The sequence below is a fragment of the Acomys minous genome, assembly GCF_964271855.1.
Source record: "Acomys minous genome assembly, chromosome: 10".
Lineage (NCBI taxonomy): Eukaryota > Metazoa > Chordata > Mammalia > Rodentia > Muridae > Acomys > Acomys minous.
In genome coordinates this window covers 5,203,696-5,230,357 of record NC_140491.1, presented here as the reverse complement: position 1 = coordinate 5,230,357, position 26,662 = coordinate 5,203,696, and the positions used below count along the sequence as shown (strand labels likewise).

Genomic DNA, 26,662 nt, shown 5'->3' with positions numbered 1-26,662 from the left:
ACTCTGAAATGTGGACTCGTAAAACAGAGGCGTGCCTTATGTTGAACATGTCAGCCCCAGGGCCAGTAGTGTCGTGATGAGCTTCAGAGCCAAAAGGAATGGGAGAGAGACAGAGAGATGGGGAAGAGAGGGAGGAAGGAAGGAAGGCAAGAAGGAAGGGAGGGAGGGAGGGAGGATGAGAAAGCATACTTGTGTTCTGTGGGAGGCAAAGCAGGAAAGGGAAAGACTGAGATGGGAAGGGAGGTGGGAGGGAGAGGGGATCCGAGAGGAGGAAGGGGATTTCAGCATGGATGAAGTAAGTATAAACCACTCGAAATTGTAGAGGTGGGAAAAAGAATCGCTACTTGGGGACTTAGAGTTTCTGCCTCTGGAGAACCCCATTTCCATCTTTGTGATGAGTTAGCTGGGATGCGGGCTTCGCTGGTTGGTTCCCTATGATGTATAACTGTTCTGTGCCTCAATTGCTCATCTGGGAAGTGGAGGCAGGAGTGTCTTATCTGTGGAACTGTTTGGATGATAAAAGACAGCCCTGCTGCCTAGAACAGAGCAGGGGCAGCTCAGGCAAGTGCTCAGCGCACACAGGCTACAAATGTTCCGTCCATGACACAGATGCCCCGTGACACCCACCCAGACAGTCTGGTCTTTGCCAAAGCCTTTGCTGAGCTTTGGGGCCTGTTCCCCTGACTTGAGTAATTAAAATGTCAGAGTCGAAGCCTGCATGGACAGAGTTCACTGGGACACTTGGAGTCGTCTTGTAGCGACAAAGTACTTTTCCCAGTTTTCAAAACTACCGCAGCAACTTTTCCATAACACATGCTAACACTAAGCGGTGCCTTGTTATGATTTCTCCTTGCTTTTCTAACAGTCACATATGTAAATGTGCCGTTAAGAGCCCTTGGACTGCTTCTCCCACCACAGCGAGAATCACCGAGTCCCGGCCTGTGGCCCTGACCCTTCCTAATGCTGCGGCCCCTTAGTGCACTTCCTCACGCTGCGGTGACCCCACCCAGGAAATGGTTCCCACTGTTACTTCACAGTTGTAATTTTGCTACTGTCATGAATCATAATGTAAATATTATTTGGAGATGGAGGTTTGCCGAAGGGGTCATGACCCATGGGGGTTGGGACCCTCTATTCTAGGGAGTTGTCTGAGTTTTGCTTTCTGGGAAGTCCCATGGTTCAGTTAGGGGGACTGGAGACTGAGGAAAAGGTACATGCTCTGAGAGTGGGAGAGAGATCTGGAAGCAAATGAGTGGGGTGGTGTATTGATGAACTTAAGTTTACCGAGAAGTAGAAATGCTTGGGAACAAAATTAACTAAGAAAAAAAAATTTAAAAAAAAGAATCCAAAATAATTTATTTTGCAAATAAAAACTGAAATCTTAAGGTAAAATCTTTATTAAAAGGAAAGATGCATGTTAAAGTCATTCTTGGCCAGTCATGGTGGCTCATGCTTGTAATATCATCACTTGGAAGGCTAAGGCAGGAGGATTACCGTGAGTTCAAGGCCAGAATGGCCTTTATAGGGAGCTCAATACTGGGTTGGGTCATAGAATAAGACTCTGTCTCAAAATATAAAATGAAAGTAATTGGTTGATTTATTTAATAACAGGATGGTCAAAGTATAAATTGAAAAATCCCGGTCCTTTAAACAGGACTTGATATCTTTCTTACCATTTTATCCTTCCCTTGATCAATTTATTCACAGAACAAAATTTTGTAGTGAAAAATATATTGCTAAGAAAATGAAAACTCAGATTGGAGAGATGACGCAACAGTTAAGAGCAATGGCTGCTCTTCCAGAGGTCCTAAGTTCAATTCCCAGCAACCACATGGTGGCTCATAAAATGGTCTGATGCCCTCCTCTGGCCTGTAGGTGTACATGCAGATAGAGCACTCATATACATTAAATAAATAAATCTTTTTTAAAAAGATGTTCTTCACTATCAACAGAACAAAGCAACAGCCTGCAGACTGGGAAAAGATCTTCACCAACCCTACATCTGACCAAGGTCTAATATCCAAAATATATAAAGAGCTCAAGAAATTAAACACCACCAAACCAAATAACCCAATTAAGAAGTGAGGCTCAGAATTAAACAGAGAATTCTCAACAGAGAAGTATTAAATGGCTGAGAAACACTTAAAGAAATGCTCAACATCCTTAGCCATCAGAGAAATGCAAATCAAAACAACTCTTGAGATTCCATCTCACACCCATCAGAATGGCTAAGATCAAAAACTCAAGTGACAGCACATGCTGGTGAGGATGTGGAGAAAGGGGAACACTCCTTCATTGCTGGTGGGAGTGAAAACTTGTACAAACACTTTGGAAATCAATCTAGTGCTTTCTCAGAAAACTGGGAATAGGGCTTCCTCAAGACCCAGGTATTCAACTCCTTGGAATATACCCAGAAGATGCTCCACCACACAACAGGGACACATGCTCAACCATGTTCATAGCAGACTTATTTGTATTAGCCAGAACCTGGAAACAACCTAAAAATCCCTCAGTCAAAGAATGGATAAAGAAACTGTGGTACATTTACACCATGGAACACTACTCAGCTATTAAAAACAAGGAAATCCTAAAATTTGCAGGCAAATGGATGGAACTAGAAATGATCATCCTGAGTGAGTTAACCCAGACCCAGAAAGACTCACATGGTGTATACTCACTTATAATTGGACACTAGGCCATGAAAGCTTCACTTACCAGGAGATTGGGATAGATGTGAGGATGTCCTATTGAGACCCTAGGTAAGAGAAATATGGAAGAATGGGGAAATAGAAGGATCCAGAGGGTCCTAGAAAGCTACAAGAAGAACATCATGATGGGCAGATCTGGACCCAGGGGCATCTGCTCAAACTACTGTATCAACCAAGGGCAATAAACCTGGACCCCCTGTTCAGATCTAGCCAATGGACGGGGCATTCTTCATAGTTGTGTGGAGAGCAGGGACTGACTCTGACATGAACTCTGGTGCTCCCTATTTGACCACTTCCCCTTGGTGGCGAGGCCTGGTGGCACTCAGAGGAAGGATAAACAGGCTACCAGGATGAGATTTGATCGTCTGTGACCATATGGTAGGGAAGGAGGTCCATTTCTGTCACAGACCTAGGGGAAGGGAATAGGGTGAAAGAGGGAGGAAGAGAGGAACGAGAAGATACAAGTGAGGGAATAACAATTGAGATGCTATCTGAATGAATTAGTTAAATCAAAAAATTTTTAAAAAGAAAGAAAATGAAAACTCAGGAGTTAGGTGTGAACTACTAAATTTAAATATTTAACCATGTAGAAAGTAACTAAAGACAATGGCAAGGAGCTGAACGGCTTCAGATATGCTGTTGCCCAAAGAGATCATGTGCGGAGCGGCACAGGGCTTGTGAGTGGTGACACATCCTACCTACGCAGGAAGCCCAGAACTTCACACAGGAGGAAAGCACACCAGGGTGAAGGCATCTCATTTTCAGAAAAGGCTGCCGTGTCTCCCCACTTGTCTCATCTGACACCTCTTAACTCTTTCCTGCAGATGGTCATCTTCCTTCTAGCTCCACTACCAACCATCCCCTTCCAGTGCCACCTGGATGCTCACCTCTCAGACTTCCAGCCCCTGACTCTGGTAGCCTGTTTTCTACACCTGTGAGACCTTCAGAGATCAGCCCTACTTTCCGCTGTTCTTTGGTACAGACCTCGGGCACCGTGCTTGGATTCATCAGACATTCCCCACTGTTTTACAGCCTGCTTCCTTTGCTGATTGCAACCTTGGACAATTGTGTAATTGTTCTAGGAAACAGATCACAAGGGCCACAAAAGGTCATCAGCCTCCTACTATTGCTCTTCAGGGCCCAGGCATTAATTTTTTATTACCACATTTAAAATTACTATAAACTAGCATCTCAGAGCATACCTATTTATTACCTCTCATTGTCTATAGGTTAGATGTTCAGATAGAGTGATACAGGCTCTTTGCTCAGAGTATCACAGGGCTGAAATCAAGATCCTGGTTGTCTGGGATGATGAGCATCTTCCAAGCCTATCCCAAGCTCATGGCGGTTAACAGAATTCAAGCCTTTGCAGCTGTGGAGCTCAGGGCCGGCAGGAACTCTTAGGTCTCCTTTTGTTTAAAAGATCCCTAAATTATACCATTGCCAATCAGATAATCTTTCTCTTGGTTAACTTACAGGCACTTGTTTAAATGCCATAACTTTATCACAGCCGTGGGCTTCGCTTGCTCTCAAGGGGAGATTACCTAGGATGTGTACATCTGGGGACCTGAGAGCCCTGCCTACACACTGGGTAATTAAAAATACTATCTCTGCCATTCCCTTTGAACTACCTGGGATGAACTGAGTAATCACCCCCTGAGTTCATGTGTTTACAGCAGTTTCTTTCAGCATTTAGAGGGCTTCTTATTGATGTAGTCCTGGAAGTGACACTCCGTGTCTTGTTTTTGTTTTTGTTTTTGTTTTTGTTTTTTTGTTTTTTTAAACAAACTGATGGAGTCAATCAGCGCCTTTGAAAGTCTCTCAAGAGAAGGACAACTAGAGATTTCATAGCAGTAAATCTGTTGACCAGTTGTCCTGGGAGCTTCAAAGGATGACCCACAATTTGCATTCACTTTCAGAACCATTCACTTGCTCTTAGGAACCTCAACAGATGGGTAACCCAGATAGAACCCCTTCATTGTGAGTGCAGTTGTCAGCCAGGCCTGTTCTTTGCTGCTTCAAAGTAAATCTGTGCCTGCGAGGGTTGGGAGGGTAGGTGTGGGGGGGTCACCCTGGGGGGCGTCTTTGCATGTTTTCAGAAGTTTTTCTTGCCTCTCATCTTCCTTCCCAATCAAGTCTAGATTTCTTTTTTTTTTAATTACTTTCTTTTTAGCACACAAAGTAGTGTGCTCCAGCATAACACCTTCGTGCATAGCGTCACATCTTGTGCCAGCCCCTACTCTCCTCCCGCATCTCCTTGACCTGCTGTTCCCTTCCTCCCCACAAATACTTGAGGGCGGCTGATGGAGAAAATGTGCCATGAAAGAAGATGGGGGTGGGGGGGGGTAGATTTCTTTTATCTACACTTCATCTTACATTCCATTAAGAAGATAATTTTTGGTCAAAGCCCATAATGAATGTATGAAGGGTGTAAAATTTGCAAATCAATAAATCAACTAATAAGAAAAAGCTTGAGGGTGAGAACACTTATTCAATAAAACCTTTTATTACTTTCAGATTTCTAGTTTCACAGCGTCTTACTTTGTGTGTGTGCTATTACGTTTATGTGTGCATGTATTTGTGCCTTTGCACATTTATGCGTGTACAGGTGTTTGCGGAGGCCAGAGGTTAATATCATGCATCATTCTCTATCACTGTTATATCCGGTACTTTTCTACTGCTGTTATAAAACACCAGGACCAACAAAACCTACGAAAGAAGGTGTTTGATTAAGCTCGCGGTTTCGGAGGGTCCGAGCCCATGATGGCAGCGCAACCATGCACGGCAGCGGGAGCAGCTGAGAGCTCACACCTTGACCCACAAGCAGGAGGCAGAGAGAGCACACTGGGCATAGTGGGAGCTTTTGAAGCCTCAAAGCCCACCCCCAGGGACACACCTCCTCCAACAAAGTCACAGCTCCTACCCGTTCCCAAACAGTTCCACCGCTGGGGGACTAACCATGCAACTATATGAGCCGATGGGAGAGTTCTCATTGGAGCCAACGCAACCGTCCACCTCCTTTTGTGTCCCATTGAACCTGGAGCTTACCAGCCACACAAGCAAGCAAGCACCAAGAATTCTTCTGCCTCCAGCTTCCTAGGGCTGGGATTTCAGGAATGTTCTGGCATGCCTGGTTTTGTTCCTTGGGGGCGGGGGAGGGGGATCTGAACTCAGGTCCTTATGTTTGTTCAGCAAGCACTTTTACCAGTTAACCCATTCCCCTCCACCCCCCAACACTAATTATATTTTTAAATATTTCTTGATACCAAGTTCTAAGCAATATGGCATAGGTAAAGGTTTAGGAGGTAAATGGAAAACACCTGGCTCTTTAAATGGCTGTTCCTTAAAAAGATGGTACGTTCCCCCCACCCCACCCCACCCCTAGTGGCAGCATTTGACTTGCAGTTGTTTACAAATGCTATCGAGCTAAAGGGCAAATTGAATTTGGTGTGGCTAGGGTTTTGGACGTCTGAAGTGTCTGTTTATTCTGGTGTTTCCTAACTGGAGTTTCATTGTGTGACGCACAGTGATTTAGATGTGACGTTAGCAGCCATGGCGGCTGGCATCTAGACAGCCATTTGGACTATTAACGAAGTGGGATTGGCTCACAGAGATAATCTAGAATAACACTTTGCTTTTTTTCCCTTCCCAGGACAACACCATCTTATTCTTGAGAGGCTGCAAAGAGCTTGGCCTTAAAGAATCTCAACTCTTTGACCCGAGTGACCTCCAGGATACGTCCAACAGGGTCACTGTCAAGTGAGTAATGCCTGATTTATGCTTAAGGGAAACCCTTGGCGTTTTGATGTGCAGCTTTGGGGGCAGGGGAATGTTGTAAGTTCTGAGAGGTAAAATATTAGGCATACCTAATAAACTAAAAATGCACAAGCAAAAAAATCAAGCTTTCACAGCACAGTGTCCTGTCCTCTGTTCAGGACTCGTCCGACTCTGAGCTAATGCAAGTGTTCAAATGCATGTAGAACCAGAATTTTAAGAAGAGAAGATGTTAAGTAAAGTTTAGCAGAGGCTACGGAGAAATATGCACAAAACCTCTGTGCCCCAGACAGCATCCCTCTCATTGGCTCCAGTGGGGCAGTAGAATAGGCTCTTGGCAGACTGCACAGGAAGGAAACAGGTTGAGCGCTGTTGATGAGGCCAAGAAGGCATTTGATGGTGGTGAGCTGGCTCCTTCATTTGCATTTGGAACTGTTTTCTCATGTGTGACAGTGATTAAGCTTTTCAGAGATGGATCGTTGGCCTTTTGGTCATTTCTGCCTGTGTCTATTTAGTGAGCCATATTTGGGGCCAAAGAATTCTTGCAGCAGTTGGATGAGTTTCTGTATGAAGAGAAAGCTCATGACCAGAGTAAGGAGATTCATCCTTATAGGATGGCAAAAATAAATTGTCTGTAGCTCGGAGCTTCTACAGAGCCTGTGATGTCATATAAAGCATTTGTCATTTTATTCAAACAGTATGTAGCATGAGTGTAGTTGAGTACTAAGCCAGATGCTCCCGTGGGGCTGGAGAGACGCAGCACAGTGGTTAGGAGGGGTGACACTGGCAGAGGGCCCCAGTGCATTCCCAGCACCCGCATGAGGCGACTTTGAACCTCCTGTAACTCCAGCTCCAAAGGATCTGGCTCTCTCTTCCAGCCCCCATAGGCTACCGGCATTCGTGCACACATACGCACAAACACAGATACACATAATTTAAAAATAAATCTTTTTAAAAAAGTATCTGGCCAGGTGCAGTGGTTCATGCCTGCAATCCCAGCACTCGGGGAAGAAGAGGCAGGCAGATCTCTGTGGGTTTGAGACCAGTGTGGTCTACAAAGTGAGTCTAGGACAGCCAAGACTACACAAAGAAACCCTGTCAGAAACAAAACAAAACAAACAAAAAACAAAACAAAGCAAAATAAAAAATATCCTTATTATGAGCTGGCCGTGGTAGCACACACCTGCAACCCTGTTTTGAAAATCCAAAAAAAAAGTATCTGAAAGTCAGGCGTCGTGGCATATCCTATAATCCCAGCACCTAGAAGCAGGGCGGGAGGATTGCTATAAGACTCAGGCCAGCCTGGTCTGCCTAATGCGTACACCAAGCAAACCAGGGCTCCATAGAGCAGCCCCGCTATAAACAACAACAGCAGCAAAACCCAATACGCTGAACTGAGTAGAAGGAGCTGTGATTTGATCATCCCAGACATTTTACCATAGGATGCACAAGGGAAAGAAGCTGCAGTTCACAGTTATTCTTTTTTTTTTCCTCTGTTTCTTGATCTTGATTTCATAATTATGACGATGGGAGACTTGAAACTACTGAATATGAATAAAGCTAAGAAGTTTACAGAGGGTTGTATGGTTCATGACCGGAAACAAGGAGAGTCAGCCATGATTGATGGTCTAAAGTTACTTCTGTGTCTTTAATACACCGTTCTTTAGTATTTCTCATGGAAAGTGAACGTAAGTGAAAAAATAATAATGAAAGTTACAGCATTTCATGATAGAAGCCTCCATAGGCTCCGCTATAACCATCACATGCTCCATTTGTTACTGAGGTAAATCTTAACTCTGTTAAGTTCTTGTTCATTTCGGGACATCATTTTAGGTTCTGCCTCATCTCACATTTCTAGTCTCACCTGCACGGCCACGGCCAAAGAAGAATAGCAACTGTGGAAAGCCATAGGTGATGGTTAGTCATGTACGCGCTGCGTGGAGGGTGACAGAAAGTTCACTCTGGTGGTTTACTCTAGCTCATTGTTATAACTGCTTTTTTATTATTACTACTGTTAATGTTTTCACTATGGTTATTAATCTTGCCTGCCTCTAAATTACAATAAATCACCAGGGCAGGAGAATTCTGGTTTCAGAAACTCAGGTCTTCTTCTTTGCTCATCTACAACAATCAAGGCTTCAGAAATCTGGGTATCGCCCCAGGTCTAGTGCTCCCCAGATCTGTGCCTTGCTAAGCACATTTACTGAGCACTGTGTTCTCATCTACAGAGTGGGACTGGATCAAATCGTCTTCTAGACGTTACTCTTAAGTTAAGCAAGGCCACTGGCTCCTAAAGAAATACATCAATTCAGAGGCACTAGAAGCAACCCACCAGGAGAAAGTCACGTAGGCCAGCCGCAGGTGGTCACAGTCCCTTTGAGATGGTGCCATCGTCATCTTTTCTTGTCTTTCTGATCTTTCCATTTTTCTGTCTTCTTCTCCTTCCCCGTCTCCACCTCCCTTTCCCTTCTTTATCCTTTTGTCTTGAACCTACCCCTCTTGGCATTTCTTCTGTCTCTTTCCTTTTTAAAATACCCTTCGCTTGTCCACTGTCATCTTCAGCTGCCACTTCCCCATCACCTTCTTTTATGCCTCTGGTACCTTCATTCATCCATTGAACAGATGCCTACTGAGTAGATACTGTGTGTGAGATAGTTTTCCCTTCCTGGAGAAGATGCACAGGCAGGATGACCAGGGTCCTCTGTCCATACTAGATTTACACTGCGGTGCAAACTAGAAATAAGAGCTTAGAAATAAGTTGTAAGAAAGGAAATAACCATAGGGAGTGAGAGTACTGAGAAGAGCATAAAATAGTGAGATGAGAAAGAAAGATAGGAGGGAGTTGAGGATAGCCCATCTGGAAGGGGTCGAGGAGAGCCCATCTGGAGAGGGTCGAGGATAGCCCATCTGGAGGGGGTCGAAAATAGCCCATCTGAAGGGGTGGTATTTCAGGCTGAGACAAGAATGAGAAGCAAGCATCAACCTTGAGGAGATTTGGTGGAAGAAAACCAAGAAAAGGCCAAGGAGGAGGAAGCTTGTTGATGCTTAAAAGAAAAGGCAAAGAACCCAGTAAGGTTGGAGGGCCACGCTTGAGGGCAAGCGCGGTGAGAGCAGCCATGTGCAGGTGATGGCGATGCTGAACTTGGAATCCTTATGTAGAGAGATTCTTTCACTAGGTTGGTTTTCTTCTGGTTTTGGCAGGAGTGTAGGAGTGGAGCTTGGGTCGACTTCACAATGTTATCGTAGGTGATTCTGCTTCAGTTTGGCACGAGTCAGGGCCTGGTTCTTACAGCGTTGATTTTGTAGCTCTGAGAGATCCAGGTACCACTGTTGCAGATCCCTGGTCTCCCTACTGGGAACTGAGCAGCTTGACGCAGAGAGGGAGAGCATCACTTTGGCATCACTTTGGCATGAGTGATAGAGCCCATGGGGGAAATTTGTATTTCCTAAAATTGTCTTTGAAAAATAAAACACTCTACTGTAGGTAATTTTTCTTACCTTTTCTGTCCAAAATGTAACTTGAATAGACAAAAGAGAAAAAATTTTAAAGAGGAAAAGCCTGCAGATCATTACATTACAGACTGTGTAATTGCATGAATTCTACCTGTACTGAATGCCAGACAAGGACGAGGAAATGCAAACACAGCAAAGGCATCCAGTGAACCAACGCAGTCACACAGACATATGGAGAGGCTGTGGATGGCTCCCGGGGCAGGAAGTCTCTAAAAATTGGGAAGTATTTCTAGGTAATTAGTAGTTATGTGGAAATCGCTCTATAAATATTTAGTAAGGCTCTACTGTGCAGCACATACAATTTTTAGCATCCAGTCACAGTTTCAGTCAGGGAACTTTTGTTGTCAATGCACAAAAAGGGTTGTTTTCCCTATTCTTGTTTTTCTAAGATATTTTATATTTCTGGCATGTCAGAAGCACCCATCTCAAATGCAGCAGAAATTTTTTTTTCATGTCTCTGTGTTAAATGAAAAAATAAAATTTAGCAGATAGGTAAGCTGAGAATGGTGTGCCTTTTCTTTCTGTTAAAACTCAAAAATATATAAAATATTTTCTTGATCAAATGCAAATTGAATGGATGCTTGTTTTAACTGAAACACCCAACCCTATGCTCCTCTCCAGAGTACAGGACTAGCGTTTACCAGTCCTTCCAATATCAGCCAACTTAACACTGCCCGCCAACTCATCACATAGAGTTTGTTAGACTAGGTCAGAGCCAAGTAACATGGCCTCAGTGCTTTGAGGCGTTCTTGGCTAGATTATATGGTGGAATTTCTACTCCTTAGCCCTAACAAAATGACCAGACGAAAGAAATCCAGCATTTGTCTTCCTAATATTTATTTGTTGATGTATTCATGGAGTCTTTAAAATGCCTTTGGAAACATTTCGGTGTTTTATGGTATAAATAGTCAGAGCTTTGGTGGCTTTTAGTTAAGGAGTGAACATTTGTGTGTGAGAGCACATGTGCGTACACTGGGAAATAGCATGCATACTTTTTTGTTTGTATACAGTTTTTCATCCTGATTTCTATGCAGGGCAGAAAAAGGGGAATTTGGGGTAATATTGCTTTTTATCCATGATTTTCAGGGATATTTTTACTAAGTTTTCAGACCTGTATTAAATGTTCTTACATAAAGAAGACATAGGAGATGTGATCAAATTTCATTCAAGGCAGAATCTTCAACAGTCAGCCTTTGCCATTTCAACTATAAATTCCCAATTTGAAGCAGAATTCTCATCTTTCATATGTTAAAAAACATCCACCTTTCCTAGCGTACTGCACAACTTCAACCCTACCTGGTCCTATGTTTTTTGTTTTGTTTTGTTTTGTTTTTCTCAACAATTTTTATCCTATACCTGAAACCACCAGCCATGGGCCTTAAAAGACCAACACTAGTCTCTGGCTTTATTTTATGTGTTTTTTCCAAGTGTGTCTTAGTGGTGTTTAAGGAAAGACCGCAGCAACACACACACACACACACACACACACACACACACACACACACACACAAAACCCTGCTATTCTAATAATGTTCTGTTTTTCTTTCCTGACCTAGGAACCTTGATTATAGCAGGAAACTGAAAAACGTAAGTGTTTTGACCTCTCTCTCCACATTGCTGTACTTTTGCCTTCAGTGGGCCAAAGTTGACATTTAGTTAAATTCGGTGCATCTGATAGGCCTTATTAGAAAGATTATTTCTTAGGAAAAAAGTATAAGCATCTCTTTTAGAATAATTAATAACTGTGCTAGTACTAAAAATAGTAGATTTGGGGGTTTCTCTCTAATCAGAGTTCAACCTAGAAATAAACAAATGAAAGCTTGTGTGTGTGTTTCATGTTCCTAAAGCACACAGCGGTCGCCTTCAGCGCTAACATTGGCTGTTTCCATTTGTGGTCCAGATGGGATCGCAGTCAGCACACGCCGGGTGTGTTATGGTTCTAGTTAATGTCCTGACATTCGGGATTGTCTGTTCTCTGGGAATTTATTTGTGAGAACACAGTTAATAAGAGACCTTCTGGAAGTTTCTGAAGGGGTCACGATGTAAGTTTCCCACAGAGGCAGAAAACCGAATCGCATCCGAGTACTCATGCGTACAGCTATACTTTGGGCCCATGGCCAGCTGGACCCACATGCTATGTCCCATTATCTGGAACATTTTCTGGCCCACCGTTGGGAAGGTAATAAGTCCTTCCTGGCGTAGATGAAGCTAAAGGGCAGAAAGCAAACATAAAGCCTCAGCTTATTGCACGGGCTTCTGATCTATAACTCAGCCAAGGAGCGTGTCTTTAGCCAACTACTGACTGTTTCTTTCCCCAAGTCAAAGTAAAGAACACTTGTGCTTTTGTGGACAACTCTGGAGAGACAACAGAAAACTAATGTAAGACAGTAACCTCAGACCGCTGGATAGTCATAAGCGTTCTACAGCTGCCAAGTTTGTTTAATTGATAGCAACTGTGTCAAGGCTAAAATTTTCCCATCTCAGATTAATGGGGATGTGGCAACGCTGACTTCACTGAGATGCACCGTGCTGAGCCTGTGCCGGGACACGCTTGTTAACCCCTATCACTTTTTTAAGATTTTTTTTTTTTTTTTTTTTTTTTGCCATCCACTCCAGTAGGTCCTCCATGCACAGACAAGTGGAACTTATGGCATGTCAGATGCCATCTCAAATGCAGTGACAGTCTCTGTGTTGCTAGTCTGGGCAAAGACTCGAAAGAGCTTGTGGGAAAAGGCTGCTTGATGAGAGGGTCATTCTGAAGCATTTCTTCTCCCTTCCTGCTCACTCAGAGATCACGTTCTCACAGCCTCCTTTTTCCTAGAGCTAGAGACTTTAGTCGACCGAATCGTGCATCTGAGTCAACTGAGGCAGCACTGGGTCCTCATGACCATGCCCTCCGTTGAATGGCCACAGTGTGCATGGGTTTTCACAACTGCGTGTCTCTGAGTTGTTCCTCCTGCCTTGCTGTCCCTGAAGCATTACTGACCCCTGTGTTGAACTACCGTTCTTCAGGACGAAACCTAACCCCTCTCACGAGTGCTTTTCTCCTGCAGGTGTTAGTGACCGTTTACTGGCTGGGGAAAGCTGCCAACAGCTGTGCGTCCTACAGTGGTGTCACACTGAACCTGAGGGAGTTTGAAGGTCTGCTGGCTCAGATGCGGAAGGTGACTTGCAGTTTCTTCCTCATGCCCTGAAGAGCTGGGCAAAGTGGGAAAGCGACACATTTATTTGTCACAATCATCAGTAATTCCAGTTCCAGGGGATCCGATGCCCTCTTCTGACCCCTGTGGGCACACATACAAAGAACACACTCATATACATACAATTTTAAAAATCTTTACTAAAATGAAGATAATTACAATTTTGTATGGTGCTCAAGAAAGGGGCCATTTGTCTCACCCAGGGCATCTTTGCCTCCTGTGTCTCACGTCATTTCAAGTTCTATATTTTACAGGAGATCTGAGCTGGCTTCTGCTGGAATTTCAGAAGACCGAGTTCAGTATGTTGGTGTGTGGCTTGGCACACCGTGGAGCTTATGGCTTGTGCATTTCAGGCTCGTGCCTGAGTTAAACAATGTGGCATCGTACAAAACCAAACCCTTGCTCTGCACTTTCAGCCTAAAGGCCACTGTGATAGCCTGTTAGGGACTTGGTGTGAGTTCGGTGATGCCAGCCATGCCCTTGCCTCAGCTCTAACCTTGGATGGGCCTGAGATGTTAGAGCTCCTCCTGATGTCCTGGTGTCTGAGGACCATTGTATCCGAGTGATCTGGAAATTCAGGCACCTGTTTTCAAGCTTGATGTGTTTATTTGACAAAATATTTGGTTGTGTATTGTTACAAACTTAGTCCGTTGGCTTGTGGGAGAGGTTGACGAAGTGTAAGGGTTTGTTAAGGAAGCAGTGGAATGCTTTGCATGTGCCTGCCCCTTAAAGGGCCAGCAATATAGTTATCACATACCATAGTATTGCACAGGAGGATCCCTGCCCAGCAGCCTTGGTAGGCAGGAAGGCTCACTTGCGGTTAACATCCATATATTTTGACCGAGGCCATCTTTGAGCACAAAGAATTGAAGCTAGCTATTCCTCGCTTCTCTACCATACAGAATAAATCCACTAATGAAACACATTGAAAGATATTCAGAGGACCAGCAAGAGGGCTCAGTGGGTAAAGATGCTGCCACCAAGCCTTATGACCCGAGTTCCATCCCTGAGACCCACATGGTAGAAGGAGAGAACTGACTCCCACAAGTTGTCCCCAGATCTCCACATATACCCAAATAACACACACACACACACACACACACACACACACACACACACATATACACATACACACACATGCACACACACATACACATACACACACATGCACATATACACATGCACACACACACACATATACATACATGCACATATGTACACACACATACATACACACATACACACACGTATACACACAGAAAGAGGGGGAGGGAGAAGGAAGGAAAGGGAGGAAAGATAAATAAATGCAAAAAATAGGGCATTCAGAACTTTATGATTTTTAATTATGAAAGCAAGAATTTATTTCAACTTTATAATAAGTTGCTCTCCTTTCCTTAAATCTGGTTCTCAGCCTGTGGGGCATGACCTCCTCACAGGGGTCACCTATCAGATATTTACATTATAATTCATAGCAATGATAAAATTATAGTTATGAAGTAACAATGAAAATAATTTTGTGGTTGGCGGGGGTCACCACAATGTCAGGTATTAAAGGGTCGCAGCATTAGGAAGATTGAGAACCACTGCCTTAAAGCTAATAGTCTCTGTATTTGCCCAAACCCAGGCTGGCTCATCTATCTGTAAGTGGACAAAGCAAGGCTGAGCATGCAGCTCAGTGCAGAGTACTCAAAGGTACCTTAGGCCCTGGGTTTGATCCTTAGCACTGAAAAAAAAAACCTTTATATTTATCATGACATATAAAACAAACATACCCGTACAGTAAGCACAGCACACTGTATCTTTTCCTTAGCTTTCCATGGCCCGGTAACCTTTCACCTAACTTTTCAGGATGTTGTTCCTGGTTGGGAGTTGGAAGTGTAAATGGTTACTTCCCTATTAATTTGTATTGGGTAATACTAGATGGGTCATCTGCTGAAATCTCACAGCTGGGGGAGAACCTAGTCTGTCCTTCGCGGTTCCTGTGCTACCGAGGCAGCGCCTCCAGCCGCCTTGGAGGGGCCTGATGGTAACAGCCGCTTCTCTTCTGAGTGAGTGTAGACATCATGGCGGGCTGTGCCGCAGTGGTTAGCGCTGCTGGGGCAAGCATGGCTCTTCACAACTGTGGCCACCGGTGGTGGGCCTCCTATGTCGTAGCTGTGCTTGAGAAAAGATGACCTGTCCAAACACTGGCAGTATCTTATGTATGGTCTGCATTCTTTCATATTCTCACTTACGATTGGGTTCTACTACAGAATGCAAAAGCCTCAAAATAAAAGCTGGGAAATATTTTATTTCTTCTCATATAAATGAGCAAGTAGTCGCAGCTTTCTTCTCATATAAGTGGGATTCGGGTGTGAGCATGCAGTCCGGAGCTGGTAGGGCAAGGAGCTCTACACCTGGGTGACTCCAGAAAGCCCAGACCCTCTTATCCCATGGGCCAGCCCCTCAGCCCCTGGCTTCTCCCTGCTGCCTCAAGCTAGCCACTTGGACTTTTCTGGATGCCATGTCTATATTTAAGTCAGGAGGAAGGAGGGACAGAGAGAGAGAGAGCGTAGCCTCTGAGCACACTTTTAGAAAATCACACGCTGCTGCGTCCTGCTGCAGCTTGACTGCTGCCTGTAAAGCTCAGGCTGGGACTTGACTGCTGTGGCAGTAACAGGAGCTTGTGCTCACAAGGCTGTTTGGCCACGGGGAGGACACTCTCACAAGTGGATTGATGCTCTGGTTGCCAGAGTGGGTTTGTTGTCCCGACTGTGTTGTCGAGGCCACCTCTCCGTTGCACAGGCATTCTCTCGGTAGAGACTGGCTTCTGTCATGTTATAAAGGCCTTCCCTATGCTGCCCCATTGATATTGGACTCACCAGACTTCAGAACGTTGATGTGTGAAGTCTCTGAAAATCACCTGGTCTGTGGAATTCTGTTCCAGCAGCAGAAAAGGGACAGTAACAGCTTCCAACTCACATCTCACTAACTTGAAGTTGGTCACATACTCACACCCGTTTGCAAGTGAAAAGAAAGACTTTATTTCAGTTTAAAAAAAAAAGTTTTACTGGATGAGAAGTAGACGGTTTCAAGGGACAAGTGGACTCCCTGACATTGGCTGAAATAAATTAGAAATTAAGTTTGTGTCTTTCTCAAAGGGTACTAATTAGAAATTTTTAATCTCCATTTTTTTCTAGTGGGAAAATACATGCAAACTCAGTAACTATAGGGTGCTTATTCTATACTTAACATATAGAAAGCCTTTAAGGTAGTCTTGTACACTCTGTAGCCTGTCACCAAGCCTGAACATATCATGGCGGGCCTCTTGAAGGAAAGGGTGTCCAAGATAAACAAAAGGAGTTTGCTGCAAGAATTCTGAGGTGGAAGGGGGCACAAGGTCTCAGGGTTGTGAGCCATGCGGGGTATCTCTGCGTCCTTCGCTGGTCATTCCCTGTCTCTCCTGGAATTCATTCGCCTTCTTGTGAGCAAGTCAACCCTCAAAAAGGGGTGTGGCCAATAGCACCTCCCAGGAAGATGCTTCTGGTTCCTTCCATGCAAGTCAAGGGAAGGAATGGCTGTCCTGTTCCTACCCTAGTCATCGTGACCAGTCGTGGCATGCTGTGACTGGCCCACCCCACTCCTGTTCCTAGAGATGAAAGCATCAATAGAAGAAAGGTGTTTCTTAAAAAGGGAGGTGGGGGCTGTGACTGTCAAACTAACGCAAGAGATACAAGTGCGCAACATAGTCACCACCGTCATACTCAGCCCCCCACTTTGTGTCTACTTAACCTTTCTCTGTTCACCTACAGTCTTCCCTATCAGAACACAAGGCTCCTTCCGATAAGGCATTTGTTGACTTATTTTTCTGATGCTGTGTCTCGCTAGAACACTATCTAGGAGGCGCTTGGGCAATATCAGTGGAACAAATCGCTTCCACAACCAGTGTGATGAGTGAGGAATGGGCAAACCATGTTGGAGAAGCTAAACCTCAGACATGTTGGGAGCAGCACTCAGCCACCCTGTAAATCACGCAGCAAGCAGGAAAATGCTGAGCTGTCCAGAAAAGGCATCTGGAGTGTCTTAGATACCATCAGTCATCCACGGGCTCTTGCCGGCTCCTATTAACACTCCCACAGGGACTAAGGAGAAGAGGGATTACTGAAAGAAGCCTAGAGCTCATGGAGGCTAGCAGTGCTCATTCCTTCCTCTTCTGAATCCTCTTTCACCAGAGCAATGAGCAGTTAATACAGTGGGATGATTTCAGTCTTGCCTGCCTACCCTTGACTACCCTTGAGAGCTCTGTGGAAGACAGGAGCTCTGGGGTTCCAAGGGGAAAGCATAGAATGTAATTAGACCCCAGGAAAGACTTAGACATACCTATCTTTGTGTTTGTTGGTTTATATTTTCCACCTACCCCCCAAAGGTTCACTTTATAACAAGAGAGAGAGAGAGAGAGAGAGAGAGAGAGAGAGAGAGAGAGAGAGAGAGAAGAAGAAGAAGAAGAAGAAGAAGAAGAAGAAGAAGAAGAAGAAGAAGAAGAAGAGGAAGAAGGAGGAGGAGGGGAGAGAGAGAGAAGGAGGGAGAGAGAGAGAAGGAGGGAGAGAGGGAGAGATAGAGAGTGTGTGTCATGACTTGATTGAAACCAGTAAAATTGGAAGTCCAGGAGATGGCCACATTTTTATTTCTTGTCAGCCTCTTGTTTTATATATGGGGCTCCTAGGAGGCCAACTTGGCCACAGCAACCTGATTTTCACTTTCAAACTGTCTGTGCCATTTAGTTCCCCACTGGGAACTCATGGCGAATTTTCTATTTTCCTTTCACATGAGCACCAGGGAGAAAGCTGCTGAGGCTCTAGGAACAAACACACTGACCCTCTTTTTTTTTTTTTTTTTTCATTGACTCTTGTTCTGCAGTTGGAGATATGAGTAAGATCCAGGTTTCAAGGAAAGCCTTTCTGATATTATTTTCTTGGGAATTCAGTTTTGCCATGTGGCACCAAGCAGCCTTCACTTCTGGCTGCAGCTAGTGGCCCCACACCCCTGAGTATCTGTCTTTGCAAGGCATCTAGACCTAAGGAGCAGATCAGTCTGTGGAAAGGTGCCTTTGGTGCCAGTGTATAAGCATTGTATAGTTTCTATATTAAAAATGTGTATGCCTCATTGAAGAAATAGTAGCTAAAACCAGTGCTGATACTTTTCAGAGTCACTATTCTGCATCCCAAATACTTTCCACATATTTCCTGTTTAATTGTCCCAGAAGCCCTGCTAAATGGCTGACATTGTTAAGTCCCATTTTATAGATGAAGACCCATGAGTTGCCTAATATCACACAACTACCAAGATTTAAACCCAGCTGCTACAGCTTCTGAAGCTAAGCTTTTAATCATCTCTTTTGTGATGTTTCTCCTCCACTAATTCGGTCATTAACATCATTAGCTACGAACCGGAACCCAGACTGGCAGCACGTACCATGGAAGGATGTAGACAGCATCCAATCATGAGTCATGGCATCAATTCCTGGGGAGGAATAGTTTTAGGTTTTATATTTAAATATTTACCATTTACTGTGTGAGTTCAGTTAAAGGAACGCTCTAGTTCTTACTTTTATTTTCTTCTATAAAATAGGGATGTTGTTAACTCCCTCACTGGGTGGTTACAGGGGTAAATAACATGGCCTGCAAAACGCATGACCCAGACATATATTAAGTGTTCAATAAAAGTAAGCTTCATACTTTGGTCATTTTTTGGCGAGTAACTTACAATAATAACTTGTACTTCCAAAGAAGCTAAATTCGAACCTTTGTCTAAACTAGGTCTATAGTTTTCAGTGAGTCATGAATTCCCTTTTAAGTTCTCAGGCCTGGATTTTGTTCCAAAGTCTGGTTAACTTTTGACCTGCAAGTAAACAGCCTTAATTTCCATAACTGGCATGTGGGCTTTTCCCCAGAGCATCAGCTCTCAGCTCGGAGGTCGTGACCCCCTTTGAGGGCTGAATGATCCTTTCCACAGGGGTCGCGTATCAGATGTCCTGCAATATCAGAGATTTACGTTACAATTCATGGCAGCAGCAAAATTGCAGTTAGGAAGTAGCAGTGAACTTTACGGTTTTGGGGGTCAGCTCCACAGGAGGGTCACAGCGTTGGGAAGGGTGCGGGCCTCTGCCCTAGAGCATCATGTTGCTGGGCTCCCCCAGGCATTTTGACTATCCATTCTTCAGGAGAATTAACCGAGTTGTCCTACCCCTGTCCTCTTGCCCACTCTTTTCCTCCTGATGAGAAACCTGAGTGTGCCTTGTCAACTGCAGCCATTCTGGTCCCCCTGCCTGTCCCCGACGACCCTTGGGGTTGGAGATGAGTCAGAAGATCCCTGCCTCCACCCACCCCCACAAACACACACACACACACACACACACACACACACACACACACACACACACAGTTACTTGAAGCAGCCAGCAAAGATACTTCCTGCAAGGACACAGGCTTCAGGGGCAGCCCAGACAGAATAGACCAGCTTCTCAAACTGCAAACGTGGAGAAGGCTGAATCCCACCCACCCCCGTCCCCCACCACCCCTACCCCCATCCCACCCCCACACCCCCACACTCCCCACCCCCGTGCCCTTCCATCGGGAACGCAGAGGGGACCTCCGTGTGCATCCCCAGGGAAGTCTACGGGGGGCAACACTCCAGTCTTTGTCCGAGAGAGAGAGAGAGAGAGAGAGAGAGAGAGAGAGAGAGAGAGAGAGAGAGAGAGAGAGAGAGAGAGAGTACTCCTCCGTCAGTGTGATCCCCAGTCTTGGTCTCTAGCGACAGTCTCGGGATGTTAAGCGGAGGTTTATCTTTGAGTGACTGGAGTTATTTTTGTTTTCGTCAGCCGGGGCTATTGTAATGAATGCGAAGGCCCTGGCGGGAACAAGGCTTTTATTATAATACGAGGGTGAGGATGGCTCCGACTGACCTTTCTTCTGCTGGAGTTTCAGTGTTTTAGTATGTGCCGCTTGTGCTGGAAAGAATTTATAATCACAGGCTGTCAAAGACAGCCATTGTTCTTCCTGCTCGGAACATGTGGGTCAGCCACAAGTGCCTGCAGCTCCCCCAACGCCAAAAGCCGGCGGAGAGAGCCAGCACGCCTGGATTCTTCTGAGGCATCGGGGAAGGCATTTTGCATATTTTTCATTGCCCCCCCCCCCCCCGCCTCCTTTTTTTTTTAAACTTTTGCCTCAGAAAGACAGCTCGCTTTCAGAGCAGGAATTTCCCTCCAAGGTAGCAGGCGATGGAAGCAAGCCGCGCCAGAATTTTACAGCCCTGATTCTGCCTGCATTTGCCAGATAGTATAGCCCGGGGCAGTGGCAGTGAACTAGAGGCTCGTCCCACAGACATGCGGCTATGGATTCCGAAAGACAGGTCAAAGGTTTTTGTCTTTGTTGTCAGTGATCATTGCATTCTTGTGAATCCAAGCTTTGTGAGGCTCTATATTTAATTACTTTAAAAAAAAAAAAAGCTTTATGGAATGTGAGTTACTTGGGGGTTTAAAAAAAAGAAACTTGTGCATGATATTCCAATTGAAAGGATGCAGCAGGAAAAAAAGTCGAGGAATTGAGTAATCACCGTTGATGATGCTCGTTAGCTTTGTTAGCTGGCTGCTATGACTTTCCCACACAGACTGTCTGTGCAAGTATCATTACAGACCACTGGATGCCGAATAGTATATGTATGTTGCAGTCATATCTGAAATTCTTTCGTTTTATTTTGGGACAGGAGACCGATGACATTGAGAGCCCCAAGCGCAGTATCCGAGACAGTGGCTACATCGACTGCTGGGACTCGGAGCGCAGCGACTCCCTCTCTCCTCCCCGCCACGGCAGAGATGACTCTTTCGACAGCCTGGACTCCTTTGGCTCCCGCTCCCGGCAGACACCGTCACCAGATGTAGTCCTCAGGGGAAGCAGTGATGGTAGGTCTTCTCTTCATACACTGTACATCTTGGAATTAATGATCCATAGGCGTTTCAGGGTCGAGGTGAGAGAGTTGAGTGCTGAGAAGGCAAACTCCATAACCACCTGGCTCAAGCCTGGTAATTCTATAAACTGGTGGTGGTGTGGGGGTGGGGGGGAGGGGGGGAGTCTTTAACTGCTGTTTTTCATGGCTTTCAACATTTTGACTGGCCTTGCCAGCAGTTCATTTGAACACTGCCTCAGTGAGCGTGTCTTCTGTTGGAAAATATGTTGCATCATTCTTCCCTGGGTCTCCCTGAATCAAGATGCTCTGCAGACCACTGGCTCATAAAATGTACTCAAGTTTATATACTGTGGGTACAAGGAAGGGAAATGTTTAGTGAGCAGCACACTACATAAGTGAAAATGGCACAACTCCCCACAGTGAGCTCTAGATGCTTTAAAAAAAAAACAAAAAACAAAAAAACGAGAGCCTGGAGCTGGGCCCTTTTTGATTGGTGCCAGTTTCAGCATCAATCAATTGGGTGCTTAGTGCATCTGAGTGGCAGGCTAGCTCAGTGCAAGGGGCCACAGATGCAGAGTGCATACCCAGACTGGCCATTGGCCCCAGGGCTGGATTTTTATTTAAATCCTGTAGATTTGATATTACCTGTGTGGAATGGTCAATATTTTCTCTACAGAGATGTGTGGTCCTGCAGCCTGGTGTGCGTTCAGGGGCAGTCTAAGAGCTGCTTGTACGGTTCTCTTGTGCCTTTGGCTTTTCAGGAGGGTGTGCGGCTTAGCCCTGCGTGTGTAAACTTGTAGAAAGACAGCTCAGCTGCTGGGGAAGTTGTTTCTATTTTTGCATATGTTGCTAGTTGATAGTAATATTTTCGGACCTTCTGCTGTCTGAGATCAAGGTTATTTTTGCGGCTACAGTGTTGCTTTCTAACATAAAATTCTTTATGTAGCTTTTTGTGTTTGTTTGTTTTTGTCAAGTATTAGTGATTGACCCTAGGGCCTTGTGAATTCTGGGTGAGTGCTGCACTGCTGAGCTATGTCCCCAGCCCCTCAGCTGCACACTGAGATCCTGAGGTCCACTTTCACAGGTCCAGGCTCCATATTAGACACCTAGCACGCAGCATCATATTTATTTAATCTTCGCCCTAGTCTTCAGCTAGGCATCTGGTCACATCTTAACTCATCCTTGCTCGGAGCTGGACCACACAACCTTGTCCTTATTTTACAGATGTATCTTCCGGAGTTTAAGTCTTTGTCCCAACATTTCTAAATGACAAAAATCACTGTCAGTCTAGTTGCTGAACTCCTATCAGCCTCAAGAAGTGTGGGTCCAAATAGGTGCTCTTAACTCACGCAGGCTACTTTCTCTTTGCCCAATAGAAGTTTTATTCTAGAATCACTGAACAAATGCGTTTGCTCAGAACGTACACTTTTCAGCTGACAGATTAGCCTCTGGGCCACATAGCGTGTGACTCCTAAAGAATTCCATGGTACATTGTGAGCCGCTTGAAAAATATTTCTGAAATTTTATTTGACATCGTAAGTACCACCCACAGCACTGGAAGTTAAAATACCAAGTCTCTGATCTAATTATGCTTTACTATAATCCAAGCATGGAACCACTGCACCCATGTTGTTTGTTTTAACTTTTTTTTTTTTTTTTTTTTTTTTTTTTTTTTGTAACTGGTACTATAGATGCCTTAGTCTGTCACCAGCTTTGAGAGGTTTAGACTTTAAGCTGCATCTTGAAAAGATTTGGGTTTGGTGGTTAGTAATACTATACTAAAATATCCCAAAGCGCAGTTTAGTTGCAGCAATGAAGAGAGATAGACTAGAGCCTATTTATAAAGGCTTTCTCCATCAAACAAACAATGTAGACTACAGCCCCCCCATCCCCCCTCACAAACTGCATCTTACACATGCGTCACCAATGAGTCTGACAGCTTATGGCTTGTCTTTCTGTAAAATCATCAAGACCTAGTGATGTTTTAAAAGAAAAACAGCACATTGTTTAATCTTCTTTTTTTTTAATGCAGCATCGGTTTTTTCCCAAATACATATTAATTATATAATTCTTTCTCGTGTGTTCCTTTAAAAATGACACTACTAAGCCAGGCACAGTGGCGCACGCCTATGATCCCAGCACTCGGGCGAGGAGTTCGAGGCTTCCTCCCGCCTCTACAAACATCACCTGTGCAGTCAGTCAGGATGCTTTGCTGAACAGGAAACACAGTCTTAACACTCGTGTGCTTGGAAATTAGGAACATTTCATAAGTCTGACTCATTGCATTGATTCAGTGTGCTTATATTTTATCAAAAAAGGTGTATTACAAAATAGAGATAAAGAATACGCAGAGGCAAAGCGCTAGAAGAAAATTACAAAGTATTTGTAATCTGGGGGTATTTGGCAAATACGTGGAGGGAAGAGGAGGGGGAAGGCAGCAGGGTGGCTGTAATTGCTTGTAGCCACATGGAATGAAATAATAATGTGCCGTGTGCTCTGTTATGTTTCCCTAACTTTGAACATTCAGGGAGAAGCCAGCCTAGTAAATTTCCATATCCACAGGATGAAGGGACATCAAACTCTTTTGCAAGTCTAGGCTTAGAGCATGCAGGCATATCATGCCAGCCTTTCTGAGGTCCCCTGTGTCATTTCATGGAATCCTCATAGCAGCCCAGGGGTGTGCCAGCGTCATCTCTCTGCAAGCCATGGGGACCTAGAGTACAAGGAGTTTAAAGTCCCAGTGTCACAGAACGAGCGTGTGGTGGAACCGATTGGCTATGAGTCTGTGAAGCTGTCCACCTGAGAGCTACGCCGGTCTGCTCTGGGACACAGGCTTGTTAACGCTTCTTAAATTGTCTATTGAGACCGTCCTGGAGAGTCCTTCAAGGGAGGGAAAGATGTGTTTACATGTTAGCATAGTTTGAGACTTTCGGTATAGTGTAATAATATTTTAGATGCTGTACAGAGATATGGCCCACAGGCTGTACGTTCTTAGAACTGAGGGATTCGAGATGACTCTCACCTCACTAAGCTGTCATAGTGCCTAGAATATTTTTGCTTTCATTCATTTATTTAGCACACTGTAGAATTTCCCCTAGTCAGGGCATTTAAAGAAGACGCTCACCTCAGTGCTGGGTGCTGACCGGACAGAACTTTGGGTGTCTGGAGAGCAGAATCCAGTGTCCATGAGCCCAGTGCTAATCAGCCATGGGGCGGGGTGGGCCCTGCTGGCTCCTCTGAGCCCATTTCTATCTTTATAAAGAGAGGCCGCCATCAAGTGGAGAAACAGACCCACATGCTTGGCAAGGCAAGATGGTGCAAGTATTTATTTACAGGCAACACTTTATTTTGACACTGACAAATACACTTGTTAACACTTGTGCTGGGAAGGGGGCTAAGTAATGAATCAGACACTAACAAGCCAGGAAACGGCCAAAATTTCAGAAGAGGGACTGTAAGCGAGCGCCATGAATAATTCATAGTCTGGAACATTTTACGTACAATGAGCAACTTGTTCCCGGCCAATGCTTTTAGTATGGTCTTTTAAACGTCATCGTACTATCTCATCTCTGGGGTAAATCCTTACATTCCAGTCTCATGGGAGAGGGCAGTGAAGAGTGTCCAGAGAAAGATTTAGGAGGCCGCAGCTCATATCTGGTGGACATGGAGCTGTCACGACATAAAGATTAGGCAGCAGGTATTACACGCTAGGTGCCAGATACCAGATCCGTAGCGGTAGGTGGGAATCTGTTCCTGTGGCAAAGTGGACCACATTGTCACCCTCACTGTACACACTGTCAGATGGAGGCTTTAGTAGTCAGGCTAACGAGACTAAGGAGTAGCAGAGCCGGCAGTGAAGTGGACCTGATCTAAAACCTCATCCGCCCTCCCCTCTGCCTTGTCCCAGCTCTTGGCTTGCTTCTTAAGCATAAATGTCTCTTCTGTCACCAGAGTCAGAACGGTATCCTGCTCTCAATCGCTGATTAAAGAGTTTTCAACCAGCATCAAAACAGCAGTTACTCATACGGTCATGGTTGGCTTCTTGATAGCTACTTTCTTAGAGACCTTAGAAACCTAACAACATGAGGCAAAAAGGAATGTGTTGTAGTTATTGGGGGGTGTTATCTAGGAGCCAGGCTGATGATGTTGGCAGAGCTGAATTCCTTGGCAGAAACAACAACAACAACAAAACAAAACCAAAAAACCCCTGGGTTAGACAAACCACTTCCTGTGTCCATCTGGGTTTGAGATGCCCATTGGCTGCACCGAGTGTGCTTTAGAAGCCGGATGCTGGATAGCTCTGGTGTGGAAAACAAAAGGAGAAAAAGTTAGGCACAGGAGAGGAGACCCATGACCATAGGTTGGTCGGGACGGCAGGAAGACGGTTGTCCCAGCCCAGGATCTGGGAAGACTCCACGTACAAGGGGATGTAGCCTCTTGGAAGGCCGGCCCTCAGTGACGTCCACCTGGTCGCTTTTCTAAGTTCTGCCATTCTCATCTGTCTTTGCTACTAGATTATAATTTACATCTTTTTCCTTGTTCTGAGGCAGGCTTGAAGGCACACACAGACGGCATGCTTGTCAGAATGTCTCACACAGTGGACTCTGGCTAGAGATCAGGAAAACTCTCACTGGGGGCACTGGTGAGATTTCCTTTTGACAGTAGCCGGAGCTCAAAGTTTGGCAAGCCAACAATTCCACACAGATGTGTCACTTACTATAATTCCTGGCACACTTACGCTTACCTCTATTTTTAAAAAATAATCATGCTTGTAGTTTTATATTTTTCCTCCCTGAAATTTGAGGCCCTTTTCCAGAGGTGGCTAATTTAGACTGCCATTTTCCCGAGTTTCTAACTCAAGGTAAGAATTCTGGAACACACAAGCGTGCTCCCCTTGGTTATACAGAGGTGCCATTGGGGTGTTCCTGCTAGCCCGTCACGCGCAGTATCCATCCTCTCGTCCCCAGGAAGAGGAAGCGATTCTGAATCAGACTTGCCACACCGGAAGTTGCCAGATGTGAAGAAAGATGATATGTCCGCGCGACGGACATCCCACGGTGAGCCGAAGTCAGCAGTGCCTTTTAACCAGTACCTCCCGAACAAAAGCAACCAGACGGCCTACGTCCCAGCACCTCTGAGGAAGAAGAAGGCGGAGCTGGAGGAATACCGGAAGAGCTGGAGCACGGCCACCTCCCCCCTGGGTGGGGAGAGGCCCTTCAGGTAGGAAAGAGGTTTCAGTCCCCTGACAAACCATTGCAAAGGGAAGTGAGCGCCCAGTGCATCCAGAGGGCTTGCCCTAAAATTCCCCCGATTTCATGGAAGGTGTCTAGAACCGTGCCTGGTGTGCAGTACTTTGCTGAGGGTCCGCTGCTCTCAGGCCAGTATGCGGAAACACGTATGTCATGTGTGCCCTACACACGTGCCTGCTCTATCTCTGACCCTGTTTTAGAATATGGATGTACAGGGACTCCTGGAGTGCAAGCTCGGATATGGGAGACGTGGCGGAAGCTAGAAGCCCAAGTGTAG

The 26,662-nt window shown here is 45.1% G+C and overlaps 1 protein-coding gene across 14 annotated transcripts in view; it reads left to right on the top strand.

Moving 5' to 3' along the window:
* LIMCH1 (LIM and calponin homology domains 1) overlaps window positions 1–26,662 on the top strand; it is a 323,411-nt gene that overhangs the window by 220,864 nt on the left and 75,885 nt on the right. For 11 of the 14 annotated variants that reach the window (XM_084799066.1, XM_084799063.1, XM_084799056.1 and 8 more), the window contains exons 4-8: window positions 6,361–6,467; window positions 11,552–11,582; window positions 13,049–13,159; window positions 20,936–21,131; window positions 26,104–26,356. In XM_084799066.1, coding sequence (XP_084655192.1) covers window positions 6,361–6,467; window positions 11,552–11,582; window positions 13,049–13,159; window positions 20,936–21,131; window positions 26,104–26,356 — 698 coding nt within the window. Of the gene's footprint in view, window positions 1–3,532; window positions 3,817–6,360; window positions 6,468–11,551; window positions 11,583–13,048; window positions 13,160–20,935; window positions 21,132–26,103; window positions 26,357–26,662 lie in introns of those variants that run through there. The other 3 variants (XM_084799064.1, XM_084799062.1, XM_084799061.1) reach the window with 1 other exon arrangement.